General features: G+C 62.8%; 1 protein-coding gene across 3 annotated transcripts; it reads right to left on the bottom strand.

Moving 5' to 3' along the window:
* Positions 1–1,040: 1,040 nt before the first annotated feature.
* Positions 1,041–16,400, bottom strand: CCDC88B (coiled-coil and HOOK domain protein 88B). Of its 3 annotated transcripts, none has more exons than XM_087854986.1 (27): positions 16,202–16,400; positions 15,773–15,915; positions 15,507–15,618; positions 15,346–15,415; positions 15,211–15,269; positions 15,038–15,121; positions 14,798–14,941; positions 14,443–14,588; positions 14,236–14,317; positions 13,924–14,082; positions 13,211–13,357; positions 12,923–13,031; positions 12,586–12,722; positions 11,372–12,502; positions 7,775–7,902; positions 7,581–7,698; positions 6,677–6,772; positions 6,455–6,595; positions 5,657–5,913; positions 5,189–5,332; positions 4,801–4,987; positions 4,500–4,645; positions 4,154–4,252; positions 3,960–3,984; positions 3,127–3,333; positions 2,903–2,971; positions 1,041–1,540 (listed from the first exon to the last, which is right to left on the bottom strand). In XM_087854986.1, the coding sequence occupies exons 1-27, from the start codon at positions 16,259–16,261 to the stop codon at positions 1,097–1,099; spliced, it is 4,644 nt and encodes a 1,547-aa protein (XP_087711112.1). In that variant the 5' UTR covers positions 16,262–16,400; the 3' UTR covers positions 1,041–1,096. The 3 variants fall into 3 exon arrangements, with proteins under 3 accessions (XP_087711112.1, XP_045631431.2, XP_045631430.2); XM_045775475.2 differs by having other exon boundaries at positions 1,348–1,540; positions 3,818–3,984; positions 13,924–14,061; positions 16,202–16,399; XM_045775474.2 differs by having other exon boundaries at positions 1,348–1,540; positions 3,818–3,984; positions 16,202–16,398.
* Between the last annotated feature and the right edge of the window lie 1,860 nt (positions 16,401–18,260).

The raw sequence follows: 18,260 nt of genomic DNA, 5'->3' as shown, positions 1-18,260 counted from the left end.
CCTGTGACAGCACCTCAGCCCCCAGCCACCCTTCGCAGCCCAACCAGTGCCACGTGCCGCTCACATGGGTCTGTCCCCTGTCATCCCCAAACCCAGCACGATGCCAGCACAGAGCCCAAAGTAACCTCAAAAAAGTAACCTCAGAGCCACACAGGGGCCTCCTCTCACAGTCCAGCCCAGGACCCCCCACTAGCCTGTCTTCCAGAGCCTCCATGACAACTGACAGGAGCCACCAACAGAGTAGGGTGGCCATTGAAGCCCCCAGGCTGAGGCCTATGGGAAGACGGCTTTCAGCTCCTCAGCCCGGCTGGAGGCCGGGGGTCCACTTCCACCTCACCAGACTCTGACGCTTGGGCTGAGAGGAGGTCAGAGCCTGTCAGTTATCCCCAAGGGGGGCTGTGGAAACCCCAAGAGTCAGGCTGCTGCCCGTCACCATGGGGAGGCTGGCCTAGCCACCCCTCCCAGCTCTGGCCACCCCCAGATTCAGGCTGCCTCGCCTCAGCCCTGACAGCCCCACCCTACCCTGGATGGCCCCAGGTGCCTTGACTCACATCCTGCCACCTAGCCTAATTGCCCCTTTCCTGGGCATCATTCTGGAAGGGCTGATCAGAGACCAGGGTCCTTCCCACCTCTTGCGTCCCTCCAGGAAACCCCGTGACACTAGGTGACATCCCACTGGGTTGAGAACCCAAAGGGGAGGAGCTCAACCCTAGAGGGGTGGGGAAAGAGGATGAAGAGGCAGGAAGAAGTAAAAGGAGAGAAAAGGGAGGGGGGAGAGCACCTAAGCTCTCACTGGAGCCCAGACCCCACCTTCGAAGCAAAGGCAGAGCCCAGACTTGGGCTACCCAGAACCCCACCTCCCCACCCCACTGGGACATCCAAGAGAGCCCGACTGGCCTGTCCCTTGAAGGAAGCCCTTTGCCACCCTAGGCAGGGGCAAGGAAGCCAATGGGCATGGACCCCAGCCCACGCAGACTTCGGCTGTGTGCATCGTGGGTGCCTTGGGACTCCTGGACACCGCCAGTCGACACAGAGCACAAATTCACATGGTCGTAACCCAGCTTTATTCTCATGTCCCTCACATCCCAGATACAGCTCAGAGATGGGCCCAGGTCACCTTCCCCAGTGAATGGTCCTTGGCTCCCCGCCCAGACCAGGCAGCGGGCTCTCTTGCCCACCTCTGCCCGTCTCCTTCAGCTGGGGGGTCACCCAGAGATGGCCTCCGCAGGGAAGGCCGCAAGGCAGAGCCAGTGCCCTGGCGAGGAGCTGCTCCTGGGGACCAGCCGTCCCCTCTGTCCACGGGCTTATCCCGGCTCCATCTCAGGCCCCCAGGGTAGGCCTCGGAGGAGCTGGGAGCCCAGGCCTCCTTGCCCAAGGACTGGCTCCAGGTGGCCTGGATCCTCGAATTTTTAGGCTGCCGGAGGCCCGCACTGGGACTCCGGTGGTGAAAGGACCGCACTCCCAAGCCCCCTGTCCACATGGTGTCACTGGCTGAGGGAAGGGGTGAGAGGGCGTTTCTCCGGCTCCTGCACCTCGAGGCCTGAAGGGGAAGGCTCAGCTCAGGCCCGCTCCCTCAGGAACTCCCAGCATTCGAGGCGCTCCCAGGGCCCCCGACCTTCTACCCCCCCACTGCCCCTTGCAGCTCCCCTCGGCTCCCCCCTCCGCACTCCAGCTGCACTGGCCACCTTGCCCGTCCTTGAACTTGCCAGGCCTCTGCCTGGAATGCTCGTCCCCAGGTATGTTGATAGGAAAAATTCTCACCTCCAAGCCTTTCCTCCCACTCCACCTCCTCTCTGAGAACTACCCTGAGCACCGTAGTCAAAACGCAACACGCCCCACCCAGCACTCCTGATCTCCTTCCCCTGCGCTCCGTCTTTCCCAGAGCACTGCCATCTCCTAACATTCTGGGGCTGAGCTGCCCTGTGCAGGACCGAGCACCTGAGATGCGGCCCATCTGAACTTGCATGTGCTGGAGTGTAAAACAGCCACTGGACTCAAGGACGTAGCAGGAAAAAATAATATAAGCTATCTCATTAATAAAAATTAATTAATTGGTTAATTAAAATATCTCATTAATGACTTTCCACACTGACTACATGTTGAAATGGTTAACAGTTCAGGTATAATGGGATAAATAGAAAATGTTCTTAAAATTAATTTTACCTGAATAAATAAAATCTTAAAAAAAAGGGGGGGGGGACACCTGGGTGGCTCAGTCAGTTAAGCATCGCCTTTGGCTCAGGTCCATGATCCCAGGGTCCTGGGATCGAGCCCCATGTTGGGCTCCTTGCTCAGCGGGGAGCCTGCTTCTCCCTCTCCTCCCTGCTCCTGCTCTCTTCTCGCTATCTCTGTCTCTCTCTCTCCAATAAATAAATAAAATCTTAAAAAATAAATTAAATTTGGGGCGCCTGGGTGGCACAGTCGTTAAGCGTCTGCCTTTGGCTCAGGGCATGATCCCGGCGTTATGGGATCGAGCCCCACATCAGGCTCCTCTGCTGGGAGCCTGCTTCTTCCTCTCCCACTCCCTCTGCTTGTGTTCCCTCTCTCACTGGCTGTCTCTCTCTTTGTCAAATAAATAAATAAAATCTTTTTTAAAAATTAATTAATTAATTTAATTAATTTTACCTGTCTCTTTTACTTTTCTGATGAGGCTACTAGAAAATTTTAAATTACACATGGAGCTCACATCATAGTTCTACTGGACAGGACCACTGTAGATAATTATTATTTTCATGCACACTGTTTACTATCTCCCTCCTGTACCAGAATGTTCCCTGCTGTATCTCCAGCTGTATCCCCTGCCATATCCCTAGCACATCAGCTGGCACTCAGTAAAGGCTCATTGTCAAGTAGGTGAATGGATGAACCAGGGGCCCCAGGCAGGCCAAATACCCCCACTCACCCTCTCCGTTAGCATCTGCTTTGTGTTCCGACAGGGTCTCGATGGAGCCATCCCATCCCACGCCAGGCCCTGGGGGTGCACAAGGCAGCCAATGGGCCATGGGGACCAGAGCAGAGGTGGGCAGGGCTTGTGGGGAGACCCAAGGGACCAGGAGGGAAGGCCAAGGGGTTGGTGGGTCCAAGGGAGCTGGGGAGCAAATGAGAGCAGGGACCCTCGTCTCTGACCTTTGCCATGGGAGGTGGGCGCGCCCAGGGGGCCCGGCCTGCGCTGTCGGAATCGCTGCCTGGGGGTGTCCCCGGGGCTGAAGGACTCAGAGCTTCGCCCCACAGGGAATCGTGAGCTGAGTTTCCGCCGCTGCCCCGCTGCCAGGGTCTCATCCCGCAGGCAGAGGGAGCTCTGGGCCCGGCGCATGGGTGCCGGGGAAGGGGACCCTGCAAGAGGCACAGGCAGGGAGGGTGTGGAGCAATGCAGGAAGGGGCTGGGCAGAGTGGAGGGGCCGGCGGGGTGAAGCCACAGAGCAGGGAGAGAAGGCTGCAGAGGCAGGGGTAAGGTCTGAGTGATGGAGGGTGGTGACAGGAGGCTGGCCTGTGCTGACTCTGACACTAACTCACTGGGTGACCTTGGGCAAGGCACGTCCCCTCCCTGGGCCTCGGCTTCCTCAACTGCTGACTGGGAGAAATGAGCTCTCACTAAAGTCCCCTGCTGCTCTGAGGTCCTAGACGCCGCTGTGGATGGGTAGGACTGGGTGGGTGGCAGCGCCGGCGGGAGGGAGGTGCCAGCTGAGGGGGACGTGGCAGGGAAGGCCAGCAGGGGTACACAAGATGAAGGGAGAGACCAGAGGCGCTGGCAAGCACCAGGGTGGGGATAGGAGACACGGGGTAGGGACCAGCCTGGTCACCCGGCCCCCAGACCCACCTGTCCCATCTGCCTCCCTGCCCTCGGAGAGCTCCGTCTCTGGGGGGCCCCCCAGGCTCTCGGTGCTGCCAGCCCCATCGGCCCCCAGGCGTGGCCCCCCATGGGGGCCCCCCTCCCGCCGGGGCCGCATCAGCCTCTTCACCTTGTCTGCCAACCAGCTGCCCTTCCTGGGGGCAAGAGGGCACAAGAAGGGGTAAGGCCAGAGAGGAAAGAGGGACAAGAGGGCCATGTTGGGGATGGCAAAGACCAGGCGAACCCTCATCAGGGCCTGGAGAGGGCAGGGCAGGGGCAGAGATTGGGAGGACCCCGGCTCCGGGGGGTGGAGGGGACCCTCACTTGGTCCGGGGCAGGGGCCCAGGCTCCAGCACTCGGTACTGGTCCATGATTTTCTCCACCAGCTTCTGCTTCTCACGGCGCAACGCATTGAGCTGGTCCCTGCGAGCATGGAGAAGGAGGAGGCGGGCTTGAGGCCAGGCAGGAGCGAGGCTCGGGGGACACTCGGCCACACCCCTGCCAGCCGGTGCTCCGGTGTTGATGAACTGCTGTTGTCCTGAGCCCCCGGTGGTCAGCCCCGGCCCTCTTCCCAGGACCTCCCGGGCATCTCCCCATGAGCAGCCAAAGGGGTCTCCGGGACCCGCTGCAGCTCCCCGCAGCCGAGCTGGGCCCTCCCACGGCTGCTCACAGGTACTCGCGCTGCTCGCGGTGCAGGTGGTCCCGGCTCTCCAGGCTGCGCTCCAGAAGCTCCCGGTTCTCCCGGCTCAGAGCCTGCACCTCCGCCAGCAGCTGCCGGTTCTCCTCTTCCTGGGCGCTCCGAAGCTCTGTCAACAGCTGGGGGGGGGGGGCAGGGGCGGGCGGCAGGGCAAGTGCGGGATTTAATGGGGCTCGGGTGGCTACCTTCCACCCCCTCCACCTTCTCCCTGCCCCCCAGCCAGCCCCCCCCACTCTCCAGCCCCCAGCCGCCCACCACCCATCCCTCACCACACCTCGCACTGCGTGGTCAGCCGGCAGGCACTCAGGTCCAGCTGCTGGTTGGACTCACGCAGTCGCTGGCTCTGCACTTCCAGCTGGGCCCGCTCCAGCTCCAGCCGCGCCAGCCGGCCCCGCAGCTCCCCACGTTCACCCTGCAGCTCGCCCCGCTCCCGAGACACCTCTGCCAGCAGCTTCTGAGCCCTGCAGAGTCCAGAAGAGATGCTCTCCAAGGGCACTCCACCCCTTCCCAGGCCCCCCACAGGGGCCAGAAGAGCCACGCTGAGGGAGAGGGGGTAAAGCGGGACCCCACAGGGACGGTGACTAACTCACCACCAACCCACTTTGCAGACGGGAACACTGAGACCTGGCCCGAGAGGGGCGGGGCTGTGCCAGGGCTGGTACCTGTCATGCTCGCTCTGCAGCCTCCGCAGCTCCTCCTCCAGGCCACGCTGCCGATGCCCGTCCTGCATCAGGCGTTCTCGCTCTGCCAGCAAGGCCATCTCCTGCGCCTCCACGCTGGCCCTCTGGGCCTGCAGCTGCTCGTGCCTGGGATGCACAGGGACTGAGAGGGCTGCAGAGACCTGGGGCCGGGGCAAGCAGGCGGCTGGCCTATCTGGACCTAGGGGTCTGCCCTCTCCTAGGCACCGGCCCCCAAACAAAGCCAGGGAGCAGAATGCCAGGCAAAGTGCCCATCACTCCCCATGATGAGAGAGCCTCGAGTGGGCTCACCCCGAGCCCAGCCACACAGCACGCTGTATGGAGTGGTGGTGCTTCTGGGGGCTGCAGGGGGCATCAGACCCACGGAGGGAGTCTGCTCCACACAGGCAGGGGGTGCTGGGGAGAGAAGCCGGGAGTCTGGGGGAGGCTCACCGGCCCTGCAGCTCCCGGTGAGCCAGCTCCAGCGCCCGCATGTTAGCCTTGAGGTCACGGTGCCGCACCAGCAGTCCCTCCAGCTCGGCCTCCTGTCGCCGCTGCAGTTGGGCCAGGGCCTCATGATCCCGCAGCAGAGCCTGCTGCTGCCCCCGGGTCTCCTCCTGGGACTGGCGTGCCACCCGCACCTCCTCCTCCAGCAGCCCCAGCTTCTTATGCAGCTCCTGGCCCTGCATCTCCAGTACAGACTTCTCAGCCTAGACAGAGAAGGGGGTACAATCCCAGTTCCGAAAGGGGGAAGGGACAGGGGGCAAAAGGCAAGGGGCAGGGCAGAGGATACGAGAGAGAACTACGGAGGAGGCCGAGCGCTGGAGCGGGGGGGCGCAGGGAGCAGAAAGTAGAGGCGGGGGTTAGTGAGCAAGGAGAGGGGTGGGGTATCATGGAGACAGGTGCTGGTGCCAGGCTGTGGAAGGGAGGGCAAGAGGCACAAGGCAGGGGTGGGACAGACTGGGCTGGGGTAGCGGCAGGGAAAGTGGGAGGGACTACGGACTGCGTGTTGAGAGAGATGGAGCTGGGCAAACCGGCACAGAGGTGAGGGGAAGGGGGAAGGCTCAAGGGGGAAGATGCAAGTAGAAGTGAGCAGGAGCAGGAAGAGAGGTGCAGAACGGGGCATTCGGAGGTCGGGGACTAGGGAACGGGTAGGGCGGCCGGCTGGGAGCTAGGGCAGAGAACAGGACGGGCGGCCGCAGACAGGGGGCAGGAGACCGGGCGGGCACGGAGCCCCAGGCCGGCACCCACCTGCAGGCGGCTGCTGAACTCCTGCGCGCGCTGACTCTGCAGCAGGAGCTCCTGGGCGCGCCCCTGCAGGCTCCCCAGCTGCCCCTCCAGGTGCTGCAGCTGTCCCTGCAGAGCCACCTTCTCGGCCACCAGCGTCGCATTCTGCCCAGAAGCGAGGGGGGTTAGCAGGGGCCAGGCCACTGGGGCTACCCCCACCCCGGGCCCGCCTCGGGGGACACTCACACTGCGCTCCACCTCGATGAGCCGCCCACTCTGGGCCCCCGGAGTCCTCGGCTCCAGGTGCCCCTCCGACCCCAGCCCCTCAGGGCCCTGGCGCAGCTGCAAGGAGAGGCCCCGGGGGGTCACGTGGGGGCATGGAGGAGGCCTGAGGGTGGTGCGGGGACCCAACCCAGGGGACCCTCACCCCTCGGGCAGCACTTAACACCAGCCCCATCCCTCTGCCACGGGCTCCCCCACCCCTGCGCTCCTGGCTCCCACATGTCCCTCTGTCCCTCTGTCCCTCTGTCACTCTCCGTCTGCCCTGCTCCACGCTCAGCTCTGCCGCTGCTCTCTCCACCCTGCTCCTCCTCTGGCCCAGCTTCAACACCACTTCCCCCTCTCCCGACCAAGCCTACGTGTCCCCATGTGCCCGCTAGGGGCTCTGCTGGGTGCCTGCTGTCCCCTGACACCCCGGGTTCTGGTGGCCTGTGTCCCTGCCTGGTCTTGGGCCCCAGCACACCCCAGAGCTGAGCCTGGGGCCGGGAGCCCCAGAAACAGTGGCCGGCCAAGAACAAGGACAGTAAGCGAGCTCACTCGGAAGCGGTGAGGCCGGAGAAACACCGTCGTCACCTCAGAGCAGAGCTGCAGGGGCCTGTCCATTGGAGGAATGAGGGAAACAAGGGCCCCCAGGAGACGACAGGGCCTGGGCAGAGTCCACCTGAGCCCCAGCACAGGGCACTCCCCAATAGGCCCCCAAATGCGGCACAAGGCAAGTGACTGGGCAAAAATCAAGGGGCAGGCCCAGTGCGGGGCTGGAGGGACAGGAGTGCTGGCAGCCCCGGATGTCCGTCTGTCTGTCTGTCTGTCGGCAGGCAGCATGGAGGGCGAGGTGAGACGAGGCTCCCAGCACCCGGGGCCGCAGGCTTACCTGGACCAGCTCCTCTTCCAGCTGCAGAGCCCTGGTCTTGAGTTCCCTCAGGGCCTCCTCCTTGCTGGTGGCCGCTGCCTGCAGCTCGGCTTCCAGCCGCTGCTCCAGGCCCTGGTACCTGCCAGGAGAAGCCGTGGCACCGACACCTCCCCAAGCCCTGGCTGCCCCCCCCAACCCTGGGGCGACACCCCCACCTCTGGTGCTGGAACTCTTGCTCCCGCAGAAATTCCTGGCGTTCTGTGGCGGCCTGCTTCAGCTCCCTCTGCAGGTGCTCCAGCCGCGCCCCCAGCTCCCGGCCCCGCACCACGGCCTTCTCGAGCTCCTGAGGGCAGGCACAGAGGCTCAGAGCCAGGAGGGAAGAGCACCCTCCTGGGGGGGGGGGCAGATACCTTCTGTCCTTTCTCTGTCACCCTGCGCAAATATCTTTTTTTTTTTTTTTAAGTAGATTCTCCCGACCCAGAGATCAAGAGTCATGGGCTCTACTGATGGATCGAGCCAGGTGCCCCACCCTGGGCAAAGACCTTTAACCCTTTGGGTTTCTACTCCCCCATCTGTAAAATGGGAGCAAAGCCTGGCCGCCTTCCAGAGTGACAACGAAAGAGCTGGGATCGTAAGCCTGGCAGTGGGGGAGGGAGGCCCCTGGCCCAGGAGTCAGAGACACTCGCCAGGCAAGTGTCTTTACCTCTCTGAGCCCACGGTTTCTCGTGTGCCCAGTGGCAGCTAGACGTGCCCTACGTGCTGAGGCCATGCTGGCCACATGAGGGAAAGAAGGGCTTGGAAGAGGCAGATCTGAAGAGCGCCCTCAGCCACAGGGGGATGGGGACAGAGGACAGGAACTTGGTGACTGTCAGGCCCAACCACAGTGGGGGCTGGGGGGTGGGGAGAGATGCTGCGGGGGGGGGGGGGGGGGGCCAGGCCCAGCCAGGCCAGGCATCCTGTGGCGGTTGGGCCACACCATTGCAGAAGGGGGCAGAGTGGGCCACAGAAGGAGACAGGCCAAACCATTCTGAAGTGCGGGGGACCTGGCAAGATGAAACCGCAAGGAAGGGCCGGCTCGGAGCAGCTGCCTACCAAAGGCTTTCTCTGGTCACCAAGTCTACGGCCTCTGCTCTGATCTTCCCAACTTTACAACCCCACCGAGTCTCCCCGGGGGGCCACTGTACACTGTACTTCTGGACCCCCTTTGGCCACTGCCTCTCACTGAAAAACTACAAGTCCCATGAGGCCGTGCTGCTCATTGGCCCGCCTCCATGACAGCCCAAGGGCTAAGGGTAGGAAGAACAGTGGTACAGATGAAGGGACTTGAACCTCCGGCCAGACCCCTGAACTGGCCCCCTCCAGGCCCTGGCCACGGCCCTCAGTGCCGTGCCCCGCCCCCACTGCACCTCCTGCCCTCCACCCAGCCCACAGGGACAAGCCACCTGGCCTGGGTTCCCTGACTTCCCCAGGCTAGCCACGTCCTCCTACACCACACCCCGTCATCACCAGGAACTTCTCTGCCCAGGAAATCTCACAAAATTCCCCTTTGTCCTCAGGCTCTTCCACCTGCTCAGTCCTCAGAGCACACCCAACCCTCACCCACACCTCCCCCTACCCTCACCTGCCAGGCGCACCTGCTGGCTTTGCCATCCCCGGCCGCCCCCAGCTCTCTACAGTCACCGTCTTACAGGACCCTGAAAGGCAGGTCATTCCTATTCCAGTTTTCCAGGAGACGACACAGGTGAAGGAACTCGCCCCTAACCGCACAGCCCGTAAGCAAGGGATCTGGGCTAGAAGCCAGGCCTGCCTGACAGCATCTCAGTCACATCCTCAGAGTGAACCCCAGAGATGGCCTCTCGGCCTTACCTTCCCCCCACACACCCTCATTCTCCCACTCCCCAGGCCCGCCCTGCCCGATGCCTAACCCCGGGTCAACCCGACAGTGTGTTCCCACTCCTCTCCGCCCGAGGGGCCTCTCAGCAAGTTACTCCTCCTCTCTGAATCTCAGTGTTCTCGTCGGGACCGTAGGGATGAGACTGGAAACTGCTCAGCTGGAAGATTCGATTCCTCGTCTGTCGTCTGCAGCACACTCTCCCCCAGCAGCACGAGCCCCCAGGCCTGAACATCCTTCCCACTGCCTCCTAGCCTCCTCCAACGTGAGTACCTGACAACTGTGCTCCCAGTCCACGCCCCGCTGGGTTTAAAGGTCATTGCTCTTCCGTAAAGGTCACTGAGGTCATTTCCTTCCCAAGACCACCACAACTCCTTCCTCAGCTTGAAAGGAAGATGAGGCCCGGCCCAGTCGGAACCTACTACTGAATTCCCCGCCTAGCCTCCCTCCACTTCCCACCTCACCCCACACACACACAGTAGCACCTGTGCCTCGTCCTGGCCCACTGCCGTTCCCTCTCCTCCTCCGGGAAGCCTTCCCTGACATTACCCAGCCTGAGTCCACTATGCTTCCTGGACTCCCACAGCTCCCCGCACAGTCCCATCTCCACCCCAGACCCTGAAAGCCTCCACCAGCACCGGCGTACTGGCTGCCTGGTACAGATGAGCACAGGAATGAAGGGGTTTCCAGGTCTCTCTCCTCCATCCCCCGTCCCAGCCCCAGGTGGCCTCACCTGTCTCCTGATGGCCGCAGGCTCCCCTGCACACCAAGGGGACCCTCCTCAAACCCAGCCTCACATAGGTTTGCCCACACGCTCGGGTGGCTTTCCCTGCCTTGGGATGGAGTACTGCCACCAGCAGGGCTGGCCCACACGTCTCTCTGGCCCTGTCCCCGCACCTGCCATGCCCCTAAGCATCGTTAATGCCTTCAGGTCTCTGCACATGCCGTTCCTTCTGAATGAAATGGCCTTCCCACCTAGTGGAATCTGACCACCCCTCAGCACCCTCTCCAAACCCTCCTTGCCCCCACCCTGGCACCAGATCCCTGTCCCATGGCCTCCCACACCCTTTGCAACATGTCTTGGGGCACCTGAGTGGCTCAGCTGGTTGAGTGTCTGACTCAGCCCAGGTCATAATCTTGGGGTCCTTGGATCGAGCCCCACGTCGGGGGGGGGGGTCTCTGCTCAGCAGGGAGTCTACTTGTCTCCCTCTCCCTCAGCCCCTCCCCCTGCTCTCTCTCCTTTTCTCTCTAAAATAAATTTTTAAATCTTAAAAATAATAATATTAATAATAATCAGCATGTCTGGGGGCGCCTGGGGGGCTCAGTCAGTTAACCGTCCAACTCTTGATTTCGGCTCAGGTCACGATCTCAGGGTCGTGAGATGGAGCCCCGCGTTGGGGTCCACTCTGGGCATGGAGTCTGCTTGAGATTCACTCTCTCCCTCTCCCCGTGCCCCTCTCCCTCTCCCTAAAAAAATAAAGATAAATAAATAAACATTTTTTAAAAAGTAATCAACATGTCTTGAGTCTTTGCCGCATAAACAAGGCTCGTTACAGTATCTCCCTTGGTCTTCCAAAAGACCCACTGGGACAACTATGAAGAGCACCCCCATTTTAGGGAGGAAGGAATAGGGTGGAGGTGAGTCAGTCGCCACAGTCAGAGAGCCAGGATTGGCGCCCAGGCAGTCTGGTTGCATATCCATACTCTTATCCCCTCCTATAGCCCACCCCACCAGAGGTAGGGGACATCTGTCCTGTGTCCCCGGCCAAGTAAATTGGGAGGCAGGGGTGGCCTTCACCTTTTTCTCTCCAGCCCCAGTTAGGTGCTGAGCACTTTGGGGCCACTGATAGAATTAATAACCCAAACCCAGCAACTGACCCAGAACCCCATTTCCTACCCCGGGCTGCGAGCCCCGACATACCTCCCTGAGGGCCTGCCTCTCCGTCTCAGCCTCCTGCAGGCGCCGGCGGCCCTCGCTCTCCAGCTCTTGCAGCCGCTCCTCCGCTGTCTCAGCCCGGGCCCTCAGTCGGGGCCCCTCGCGCTCCCACTGCCTCCGCTCTCGGCCTGCGGCCGCCAGTGCTTCTGCCAGGGCCTCCCGCTCCCGCGACGTGGCCTCCAGCTCCCGGCCGGCTGCTTCCACTGCCTCCCGCAGCCGGGCCTGCTCCCGGGCCTGGGCCTCCACCTCCCGATGGGCCTCGGTCTCCGCCTTCCGTGCCTGAGCCAGCTCCTCCGAGAGGCGGGCAGCCTCTGTGCCTCGGGCCTCCAGCCTCCGGGTCTGGGCCTCTAGCTCTGCTCGAAGGGCCTCAGCCTCTCTCCTGAGCTGTGCCACCTCCTCCCTAAGGACCTCCTGCTCTGGGCCACCACCAGCCAGGATCTCCCCTGGGATCGGCCCTTCCCAGGTTTGGGCCTCCGGAGCCCCTTCCGACTTCTGCTGTGGATTTTGCTGGGCCGGGTCCCCAGCCATCCCCTCCAGCTTCTGTTCATGTTCTCTGGCCTGTCTCTGCCCGTGGGGTAGGTCCAGCCCTTGGCCTGGGGTCTCCTGCTCCTCCAGCTGTGCGTGGAGGCTGAGCTCTGAGGGTCCAGGCTTGCTTGCAGGGCCCTCCTGTCTCGGCACCTGGGCTTTGGGTCCTGACTCTCCGATCTCTCCTCCTAACAGCTCCGCCTGAATTTCCACCCCTGGACCTTGAGGTGAGACCACAGAGCTGGGAGTCTGGAGGAGGGCTCCACAGCCAGCCTTCTCCAGGGACCCCTGTGTTGCTACAGGGCAGCCTGACTCCTGGAGGGTCAAGTCTGAGGTCTGGGGGGCCGTGACAGCCATCTGGAGGGGCCTCTCTATCACCTGTGGGTCTGAATCAGAAGACTGGGGACGCACAGCTAATCTCTCAAGGGCCGAGTCTGATCCCGGGGGAGCCAGGTCCAAGGCCTGGGCGCCTTCATCCCCCACCTGGCCAGCCAAACCCTGGGGGCCCAGGGCTGAGGCCAAGCAAGCCTGGGGAGCCGCATCCAGCTCTGGAACCAAGGAGTCCTCGCTCTGCTCCTCCAGCAGGGGGTGCTGAGGGTACATAAGAGGAAGGGTCAAGCCCCCAGGAGGCAGCAAGAAAGGACCCGCTAGGATGGTTGGGGAAGGGGACTCACCTGGGCCCCAGGCTGCCCTCGGAGCCCCTGCAGCAGGGCCCGAAGCTCCTGATTCTCCCTCTCCAGGGTCTGCAGCCGCCCAGCCTCTGCCTCTCTCACTTCATCGTGAAGTGAGGGGGTTGCTCCTGGCACGGGTGCTGGGAAAGGCAAGAGGAGGTTAGGACCCCTCCCTACCCTTTACCATGATCCCTGGTTCCTCCCCAACACCCATGGACACGCCCCCCCCCCAACACCTTGAGAAGAGAATGAAGTCAGAAGCCATCCCCACCAGAGCTGCAGGAAAACAGGCAGCCAGCCCCACATCCCCAGCCCCGCTACCTACAGGGGCTCTGCTCACCCTCCCCTGGAGAGCCCGGGGGCGGCTCCAGGCTCCGCTGAAGTTCCAGCTCCAGCGCCACATTCTCCTCCGCCAGCTGGTCCACATGATGCCGCAGAGTGTCCAGCTCCTGGGGGAAGGGCAGGGTCAGACACGCCTTCCCCACCCTGGCCAGGCCAAAGTGTGGGCTAGATCACTAGGGGAAACAAGGAGTCAGGGGTCACAGGGACCACTAGAAAACTCTGGGGAACCATTAGGGTCGCCAGGGGTCACACATAGAGTGACTGGGGGTCGCTCGGGCACTCTCACCGCGTGGGCCTCGCCCAGACGGGTCCGCAGCAGCAGATTCTCCCGCTGAGTCTCATGCAGCCGGGCGCAGCGCTCTTGAGCGGCCTCCAGCTGCTCCTCCAGCAGCGCCTTCGAGGCTTCTAGAGTCCCGGACAGAACCCGTTCCTCCTGGTGGGGGAGCAGAGACCACCGCTAATGGGATGCGGCCCCCAAGCACTCCAGGGCCACAGACCCTGCCTTCCCTCCCCCATCTGACCCTGCACCCCTGCACCCCGGTGCTCTCCAGGCCCCGCCTCTCCCTCCTATCTACTCCTCCTTCTCCAGGGTCTCTCCAGGTACCACTTCCACAGCACCTGGCCCCGCCCCCTCCTATGTAAGCCCCGCCCCTTCTCCCCAAGAACTCCCTCCCAAGGTGGCATCCCTCTAGGCTCCACTGCGAAGGGCTCTCTCCAGACAGTTCCTCCCCTGCACTCGGCCCCACCCTCCTCTCCAGGACCTCCCCTTACCTACCGCCCCCACCTCTCCCCTCCATCTGCCCCATTCTCCAGAGGCCCTTTCCCCAGACACCACCTCACCCATTTTTCCTAGCCCCGACTGTTTCGTCCGTTAGACCTCGCCCTCTCTTCTCCAGGCCCCAATTCGCTCCCCGTCCCGGCCCATCCCATCCCCAGCAGGCACCCCCTCCAGGCCCCGCCCCGTGCTCCGCCCCCTCCAGGCCCCGCCTCCCGCCTCACCTCCAGCTGGCTTTTGCAAGCGTCTGCCGCTTGTAGCCGCTCGCGACAGCGTCGCAGCTCCTCCTGCAGGCGGGGCAGGCGACCGGCCCGCTCCCGCAGCGCCTCTACCTCCTCGCGGTACAGCTCGGACCGCTTGGCCTGTCCCGACAGCGCCTGGGCCTGAGCCAGACGGTGCGGAGCTGGGGACCGGCAGCCGCGGGCCAGAGGGATTAGGGAGGGGAAGGAGCCCGGGTGGCGGCAGGCGATGGGACAGAGGAGGCGTGGGGGAGAGGGCTAGGGAATGCGACAGCGGCGGGGAGCATCTGAGCGCACCTCCTGGCGGAGCCGTCGGATTTCGACCTCCAAGCCCTGAACCTCCGCCTGGGAGTCTAGCAGCAGCTCGGCCTTCTCCTCCCTAGAGAAGAGGGACGCTGGAGGGGTGTGGGAACCCAGAACCCCCAGGCCTGATCCCACCCGTCTCCATCCACGTCTAATCGGCCCCTCTCCGGCCAGGCGCACTTCCCAGACCGGGGTACTCACAGCTCCTGCCTCAGGCGCCGCAGCTGGGCCTTGCTGTTAGCCAGCTGCAGGGCCAGGTGGTGTGAGGGGCCCTCTGGGGGAATCCTAGCCGGAGCCTCTGGTAACAAGGGGGCCGGCTCTCTCTCCAGCAGCAGTTCAGCCAGCCGCTGTGGGAAGCCGGGGTCAGAAGCCAGAAGTACCCCATCCCGTGCCCCCCAGTCACCACAAGCCATCTCTGGCTCTTGTAGCTCTGCTGGTCCAAGACCCTCAACCCCAGCCCCACAAATGTGGGCCCCAATCCCCACTCCCCCCCCCCCCACATATCTGGGTTCCCACAGTCCTCCCATTCCTCCACCTGGGTCACAATGCCTCCTACCTGGGCCCCCATATCACGCTCCCGGGCCAGCCTTAGCAAAGTCCCTAGCAGGCTCCGGGACATCGTCTCCAGTTCTGGGGGCTCCAGCTCCCCAGGCTCGGGCCCAGCCAGCGCCAGCACCACACCTGCCCCAGGCTGGGTCACCTGGGCAAGTAGGGAGGGCCGTTCAGCCGGGGAAGGTGAGGAGCAGGGCGCCCCCAGGTGGCAGTGCCGGTCCCAGGCTGTGGACCTGCCAAGTACCTCCTGGATAGCAGCAGCCAGCTCGCTCTGGACCTCCAGACTGAGGCCCTGGATGTGTCGGATGAAGAGTTCCCGGTGCTCACACTGCAGGGAGACAGGCCGGAAATGCTGGCATGGGCAGCCCCCCACGTCTTCCTCCGAAGCTGGACCCTGCCCTGCCCTGCCCTGCTCACCTGCACTGACGCCCCCAGCAGCAGCCGAAGGATGCCTTCCAACTCCTCCGCGGCCTCCTCTACAGGGCACAAGCCACAGACAGTTAGGGGTGGGGCGAGGGGATAGCAGCAGGAAGGGGTGGTAGGAGAGAGCACCTGAGAAGGGGTCAAACCCCAACGTCTGGAGGTCTGGGGGTGGCGACAGGATCAGCAGCTGCAGCTCCTCCTGGGGGCAGAGGAGACAGGACATAGGACACAGGAGAGGGGCCTTCCCATGGGGGCCTCCCAGGCTCAGCCTCCGCTTCCCAACCCCTCACCTGGTAGAAGTCCCTCAGCCGGCCCCACAGGTGGTTCAGGTTCCACACCCGCCGGGATGCAGGACCGTCACGGCCCCCAACCACCCGAGGTCCCCCTCGAGAACTAGGAGCTCTGTGGGCACAGGGAGCTAGGTGGTCGGGGGGTGGACAATCAAGGCCCCACCTCCCCCAACCGAGCTCCACCCACCAGCCCTCAGGCTCCTCCCAGCAGCCTGGGGTGGGAGGGGCCACCTCTCCGACTCCGAGGCTGGCCGGTGGCTTCTTACATGATGCCCAGCACCCGGAGGAGAAGGGCCCCATCGCTGAGATGCAGGAACTTCTTCTCTGGGCAAAGGGGCCCCTCTCCTTCCTCCTCCTCTTCCCCCTCCGGCTCCTCCGCCTCTCCCACCAGGCCGGCCAGTCCCAGCGCCTGTGCCCAGTGGAGACAGGTCAGCCAGCCGGTTAGGATCTCCCCTACCAGCAGAGTGACCCCCCACCCCCACCCCGAGCCCCTCGGACCTGCCTCCTGAGCCCACGCAGCCTTCTCCTCACCTCTTCCCTGAACGCCCCACATCTGTGCCTGCCCCTGCCCTCAGCACCAACCCCCCCAAGCCCCGCCACCCCGGCTCTGCCTGACCCTCCTCCAAACCCAGCAGCACCAGGCCCTCCCTGCTGCTCACTTCCCTTTCCCAGACCCCTCCCACCTGCCCCCTCACCCAGGTGGCCAGGCTCCCACTCAGGAAGTCTTTGAGTCTGGGCCCCTTGCCCCCATCCATGACAGGGCCAGGGTGTGGGTCCCGCTGCGGCAGCTACACCTGCCCTGAGAGGAAGAGGAAGTTCCCCTGGTCGGGGATCCCGGGGCCCAGCCACAGACACCCTGAGCAGCTTCCTTCTTCCGGGAGCAGGCGGGCCTCTGCACCCCCGAGTCCTGCCTCAGCCCCCACCTCACCACCTCACATCCTCTCAGCATCTCCGCAGAGCTGCGGAGCTGGCACAGAGGCTAGCAGGGGAAGGTGGGGTCAGGGCCATCCGGGAGCAACGCCTGCCCACAGCTCTCCTGGCACAGGGGACCATGGCGGGTGAGTCCTCTACCCCTCTGGAAACTTGAAACTAGAGGAGGGGACCTTGGCCTCCCATCTTCCAGGGCCTCTGCAAGGACTCCGGGCCTAGTGTGGTGAGTCTGGGTGTCCACACCTGCCTCTTCCGCTTTGCCAGGCTTCGCTTCCCCCTCGGTGTTTCTCGAACTCACCCAAGCTACGCTCCCAACCTGGGAAGCCTGTGTCAAATCTTCTCTGAACCCCAGGCAGGAGTGAGCCCCCCTCCTCCGCCCCACCCTCCCCCATTCTCTCTGCAGAATCGGACTGAGACAGGACGTCTGGGCCACGGGCATGTGACCTCACAGGCCTCAATTTCCCGTCCGTACAAGAAGCGACTTGGACTCCGGCCTCTGAGGGAAGCTGTGTAGTGCAGAGACGGCAGCCTGTCTCCTCCTCACCCCCACCCTACCTCCCCCCATAGTGCAGAGGCCTGCAGCATGTCTCGTAGACAGGCCAGGAGGACCTCCCAGTTCCCCCACGGTGCACTGTGGGGCCTCCGTTCATTCTTTCATCCACTGGCGCCTTGCCAGGCACAGCTCGATACGGGAATGTAGTGAAAGCCAGCTAGTCCCTGCACCCACAGACCTCAGTACACCGGGGAGATGGCCGCCCCCCCAAAATCACACACGCGCTCAAAATGTAACATTGCAGCTGTACTATGTGCATGGACAGTAAAGGGACTGACTCCCTGGGATGGTCAGGGAAGGCATCCTAGAGGGGGCTACGCGAGGAAGCTGTCATGGGGAATGAGTGGGTGAAGAAGGCAAAGACGGGAAGAAGGAAGAGAGCAGGAACAGAATGTGCAAGGGTTCTGTGGTGGCTGGAAGGCCCCCTCCCCCACGCCCAGCGCAAAGTTCGGAGATGATTCGTGTGTCATGGATTCCGAGACACTTTCTCCCATCTGAATCTCCCAAGTCGGGTTACATGGTAGAGTCGCTTTCTGGCTGGCGGCAGTCCTGACACAGCCGTCATTGCCTGCACGTGCCCACACTTGAGAAGCAGCAAACCCTGCAGAAAGGGCGTCAGCAACTTGGAAGGAAGCCCCAGAGGCAAGAGCTGAGCGAGCACTCCCTTAACCCCGGGACTCAAAGGGTGCGAGCCCCCGGGGAAGAGAACCGGACTTGTCAGTACGCTCCCCGAGCAGAAGTCCATGGAGAAGCTGGCTGGAGACAGCTCCTGCCGCAGTTGGTTTCAGGGCTGTCTTACGGAGAGTTGAGGGGGGCTGCGCTCCAGCACTCACCATGGCTCGCGGCAGGAGGTGGTGGCGAAACACACAGTCATCACGCCTCCGTCGACTCTAAGTGGGAAGGAGTTTTCCAAATGCCGTAAAACAATTTATTTTGCGTCTATTTTCCTTTTTATGTGTGCCTCAGAATTATAGATGATGAGAATCTCCGTCTAAGTCGAGAAGAGCTCCTTCGGGAAGTATCAGATGAAGGTTCTAGTGATGAAAGAGACTTGGGACATAGTCGACTGGCAGCATTCTTCTTTTCCCTGAGTGGCATCTTTTACAATGGATGACACCGTAGATTTGATGAGATATGGGGTAACAACAGCCACGGCCAACAGGCTTACCAGGAGCCTGTCGTGGTTATAAGAACTCCACGCTTGGGTGCCTGGGGGCGCAGTCAGTTCAGCATCAGACTCTTGGTTTTGGCTCAGGTCATGATCCCGGGGT

The sequence above is a fragment of the Ursus americanus genome, chromosome 24 (genome assembly GCF_024610735.1).
Source record: "Ursus americanus isolate L20-20 chromosome 24, mUrsAme1.1.p, whole genome shotgun sequence".
Lineage (NCBI taxonomy): Eukaryota > Metazoa > Chordata > Mammalia > Carnivora > Ursidae > Ursus > Ursus americanus.
The sequence above is the reverse complement of the archived record's forward strand: the minus strand, read 5'-3'. Positions and strand labels throughout refer to the sequence as shown.

Excerpts from the sequence above, each read along its gene's own strand:
- CCDC88B (XM_087854986.1), bottom strand. The coding sequence starts at position 16,261 with ATGGATGGGGGCAAGGGGCCCAGACTCAAAGACTTCCTGAGTGGGAGC. Across the intron at positions 7,903-11,371 it reads AGAGGCAGGCCCTCAGGGAG|GAGCTCGAGAAGGCCGTGGT; the intron begins GTATGTCGGGGC and ends GCCTGCCCTCAG. Across the intron at positions 4,253-4,499 it reads CGCGAGCAGCGCGAGTACCT|GGACCAGCTCAATGCGTTGC; the intron begins GTGAGCAGCCGT and ends CCATGCTCGCAG.